The sequence below is a fragment of the Pseudorasbora parva genome, chromosome 14 (genome assembly GCF_024679245.1).
Source record: "Pseudorasbora parva isolate DD20220531a chromosome 14, ASM2467924v1, whole genome shotgun sequence".
In the NCBI taxonomy this organism is placed as follows: domain Eukaryota; kingdom Metazoa; phylum Chordata; class Actinopteri; order Cypriniformes; family Gobionidae; genus Pseudorasbora; species Pseudorasbora parva.
This window is the reverse complement of record NC_090185.1, coordinates 705001-710000: the sequence shown is the minus strand read 5'-3', so window position 1 is coordinate 710000 and position 5000 is coordinate 705001. Positions and strand designations below refer to the sequence as shown.

The 5000-nt window shown below is 39.6% G+C and overlaps 1 protein-coding gene across 1 annotated transcript in view; it reads left to right on the top strand.

Annotated features, from left to right (window-relative positions):
• The window catches only part of LOC137039858 (von Willebrand factor A domain-containing protein 1-like), an 11515-nt gene that overhangs the window by 1064 nt on the left and 5451 nt on the right, over positions 1 to 5000 (top strand). The window contains exon 2 of the mRNA XM_067415142.1: positions 3315 to 3860. Coding sequence (XP_067271243.1) covers positions 3315 to 3860 — 546 coding nt within the window. The remainder of the gene's footprint in view (positions 1 to 3314; positions 3861 to 5000) is intronic.

Below are 5000 nucleotides of genomic sequence, written 5' to 3'. Positions count from 1 at the left end.
ACTTAAATTAATGAATGCATGGCAACATTATACATTATATAACTTTATTTTGGGATTATTGTGCCTTTTGAGTGTCATGGCAAAGCATGCTGGGAAATATAAATCCCAGCCCCGTTTTCGGGTTATATTTGAGTTGGTCTAAATCAAAAGAAACAAGTTCATAAAACTCGAAACAATGAAACCATTCAGATTTACTTAAAATGTGTCAGTTTTGAGAACTCAAAAGAAAAAGAAAGTTTTAAATACTCATAAAAGTTAATTTGACTGAACTAATTTGTTTAATTTAAGTTGGCTAACCTGTTCATTATTTTGAGCGTTATTAGTAAAACATATTAAAAAGCTACTTTTTGAAAGGCCCATGTATCAAGTTTTGCTTCAGATTAAATATTAGTATTCTGTGAGGTTTTCACTGTGTGTGTGTGTGTGTGTGTGTGTGTGTGTGTGTGTGTGTGTGTGTGTGTGTGTGTGTGTGTGTGTGTGTGTGTGTGTGTGTGTGTGCGTGCGTGTGTGCGTGTGTAATCAGTGATGTCATCGCAGTGATATTCTCAGTGTTTTTGTGTGTTCAGACATGTGTGGGATGCACAGAAACCACCGCTCATGTTTGTGTCCTTCACTCATTATTACAGAGAAATAGTTTCTACAAGCCCCAGGCTAAAAGAAACCGCGTGGCACACACACACACACACACACACACACACACACACACACACACACACACACACACACACACACACACACACACACACACACACACAGTGAAATATCCTATAGTTTGATTAAATTAAAATGGTTGTGAAAACTAAAACAACTGTAAATGACACTTTATAAGACATTAAAGAGACAGAGTTGTGTAAATGGTTTGTTTAGATGAATCTATTTGTGTTATTATTGTTACGTGACTCTCTTTTAAGTCTAGGGGTGTAACAAAGATAGCATGGAGAGAAGAGTACTGCCGTCAAATACAAAACACTCAAAAATAACCCAAGATTAATTAAACAAACGGTGGAAATTAACAAAAGACTTCAGGAGGGGAGAGGCCAAAATAACAAACAAGAAAGCATTCTAACTAAAGTTTTACGGGATAATTTACCTCCCAAAAGAAAAGAACACAAGAACAATACCCCAACTCCCTTTCTACATGAACACAAAGAAAACAAACAGAAACGTTTTAATAGGCCTTCATTTGATTAAAACAAGAAAATGTGCCTGTAATGTGTGCTGTAAAGTTGTATATACACCTTTTCCATATCAGCTATGCCTTTCTTTAATCTTGTGGATTGGTACGTTCCCTCCGAGCTGAGTATCGTCAGCATAACAATGAAAAATAACGTCATGCTTCCTAATGCTCTACTGGGTGGTTGCCCTGCTCGCTTAATAAACAAACTCCAGCTGGTCCATGATAGATAGATAGATAGATAGATAGATAGATAGATAGATAGATAGATAGATAGATAGATAGATAGATAGATAGATAGATAGATAGATAGATAGATAGATAGATAGAAGATAGATAGATAGATAGATAGATAGATAGATAGATAGATAGAAGATAGATAGATAGATAGATAGAAGATAGATAGATAGATAGATAGATAGATAGATAGATAGATAGAAGATAGATAGATAGATAGATAGAAGATAGATAGATAGATAGATAGATAGATAGATAGATAGATAGATAGATAGATAGAAGATAGATAGATAGATAGATAGATAGATAGATAGATAGATAGATAGAAGATAGATAGATAGATAGATAGAAGATAGATAGATAGATAGATAGATAGATAGAAGATAGATAGATAGATAGATAGATAGATAGACAGACAGACAGACAGACAGACAGACAGACAGACAGACAGACAGACAGACAGACAGATAGATAGATAGACAGACAGACAGACAGACAGACAGACAGACAGACAGATAGATAGATAGATAGATAGATAGATAGATAGATAGATAGATAGATAGATAGATAGATAGACATAGATAGACAGATAGATAGATAGATAGATAGATAGATAGATAGATAGACATAGACAGATAGATAGACAGATAGACAGATAGATAGATAGATAGATAGATAGATAGATAGATAGATAGATAGATAGATGTCCTGCTGCTGTTTCTCCTGTTCAGTTTATTTCAGCCTGATTCTGGATCACGTATTAGCTGAATCCGGTCGATAGCATACATGGGCTTCTCCACGCTTGAGGACGTCAAGGCTTTGTTCGCGATCGTCATTCTTTAGCTCCGCCTACACGATACGCCTCGTCATTCTTTAGGCCCGCCCACACGATCCGCCTCGTCATTCTTTAGCTCCGCCCACACGATCCGCCTCGTCATTCTTTAGCCCCGCCCACACGATCCGCCTCGTCATTCTTAACCTGTCTCAAGTTATTCACTGTCAAAGTGACTCAAAAATGAATGGGAGTCAATGGGATGCTAACAGCAGGTGATGGCTTGGTTAGCAATGGCCGCCCCTATGGGGGGAACGCTTTCCGAGCGCTAGATTACCCCCTTGGGTACAGCCCATATTTCTTTTATAAATATAATAAAACTAAAGACTTTTCGGAGATATGAAGGATGCAGTACTACTCTATAGGTGCTCAAGATTGGCATGAGATTGACTGACACTGAGTGTTTCACCGCCCCTTTAAAGAACAGAGTCTGAAGAGGAGTCTGCTAATCTCTACAGGAGCTAAAGCTTTAGCATGGCCGCTTCGCCACTTACTTTAGAAAGTCTGTGGGACATTTGGGGAGCTCTTAACGTTCACTTTCCATAATCGCGGACACAATGTTTAGAAAAAAAATCAACAATTTATAAAAGGTTAAGTTATTGCTGTCTGTAGCATACAGTGGGCAAACTCAGCTGTGATCTCCTGAGAAACGCCACCCCTGGCGAAGGCTAATGTTGAGTGAATAACTCCTGACATCAGCTGGACATTTCCTCAGCTTTGTTTCCTTGTATGTGATTGGTTGAAGCCGTTTTTGTCGCTGCTAGAGTTAAAAAAAGAAAGAAATCGAAACGAAAAAAATAAATGTAGTTTTTTCGCTGCGCGTTCGGTGTGGAAGCGCTCATTACACACACAGCTGATCAAAAAAAAAAAAAGTCAGAATCGCGTCCAGTGTGAAAGGGCCTTGCCTCGCAGTTTAGATCAGGACTTGCTCAGAAGATGTGTAATAGCGCCCCCTAGTGTCTGACAGTGAAAACACGGAAAACTGGCCTGGAAGCGTTTTCTCATAAATAATAAATTCCGTGTTTGGCGGTAAAAGAGTTAAAGGCTTTCATCTGTCCGTGTCTCTCTCAGAGTGGGACTGCTGCGAGGGAGATCTGCTGCTCCTGCTCGACTCCTCCGGAAGCATCCACTCCTATGAGTTTTCTCAACTGCTTCGCTTCCTTTCGGAGCTTTTGGAGCCGTTTTTGCTGGGCCGCGGGCGGGTGAGGACGGCCCTCGTGCAGGTGGGGACGGAGCCCAGCCTGGAGTTCGGCCTGGACTCCCACCACACCCAGAGCAGCCTGCAGGAGGCGCTGTGGAGCACGCGGCAGCTTCACGGAGACACCAACACTGAGCAAGCCCTGCGATTGGTCCAGAGGCTCCTCCAGAACGGGGCTCCGCCCGAAGCCCCGCCCAGAGTCCTCCTCTGGCTCACGGATGGGGTGGAGCCAGGAGCCGTGGACGGACCAATGGCGGCACTGCGGCGAATGGGCGTGTCTGTGCTGGCCGTTTCAACTGGTCAAGGAAACTACCAGCTGCTGAGGCGTGTGGTGACTCCGCCTATCCAGACACACCTGTATTTTGTGGATTTTGATGACATCAGCATCATCACTGAGGACCTGAGGGAGGCCATCATAGGTGAGACACTGGGAGAGAGAGCTTACAAACAATGCTAATATTCACTCTGTAAGTGCTAATATTCACTCTGTAAGTGCTAATATTCACTCTGTAAGTGCTAATATTCACTCTTTGAGTGCTAATATTCACTCTGTAAGTGCTAATATTCACTCTGTAAGTGCTAATATTCACTCTGTAAGTGCTAATATTCACTCTGTAAGTGCTAATATTCACTCTGTAAGTGCTAATATTCACTCTTTGAGTGCTAATATTCACTCTTTAAGTGCTAATATTCACTCTGTAAGTGCTAATATTCACTCTGTAAGTGCTAATATTCACTCTGTAAGTGCTAATATTCACTCTGTAAGTGCTAATATTCACTCTGTAAGTGCTAATATTCACTCTTTGAGTGCTAATATTCACTCTTTAAGTGCTAATATTCACTCTTTGAGTGCTAATATTCACTCTGTAAGTGCTAATATTCACTCTTTAAGTGCTAATATTCACTCTGTAAGTGCTAATATTCACTCTGTAAGTGCTAATATTCACTCTTTAAGTGCTAATATTCACTCTGTAAGTGCTAATATTCACTCTGTAAGTGCTAATATTCACTCTTTAAGTGCTAATATTCACTCTGTAAGTGCTAATATTCACTCTTTGAGTGCTAATATTCACTCTGTAAGTGCTAATATTCACTCTGTAAGTGCTAATATTCACTCTGTAAGTGCTAATATTCACTCTTTGAGTGCTAATATTCACTCTGTAAGTGCTAATATTCACTCTGTAAGTGCTAATATTCACTCTGTAAGTGCTAATATTCACTCTGTAAGTGCTAATATTCACTCTGTAAGTGCTAATATTCACTCTTTAAGTGCTAATATTCACTCTGTAAGTGCTAATATTCACTCTTTGAGTGCTAATATTCACTCTGTAAGTGCTAATATTCACTCTGTAAGTGCTAATATTCACTCTTTGAGTGCTAATATTCACTCTGTAAGTGCTAATATTCACTCTGTAAGTGCTAATATTCACTCTGTAAGTGCTAATATTCACTCTTTAAGTGCTAATATTTACTCTTTAAGTGCTAATATTCACTCTTTGAGTGCTAATATTCACTCTTTAAGTGCTAATATTTACTCTTTAAGTGCTAATATTCACTCT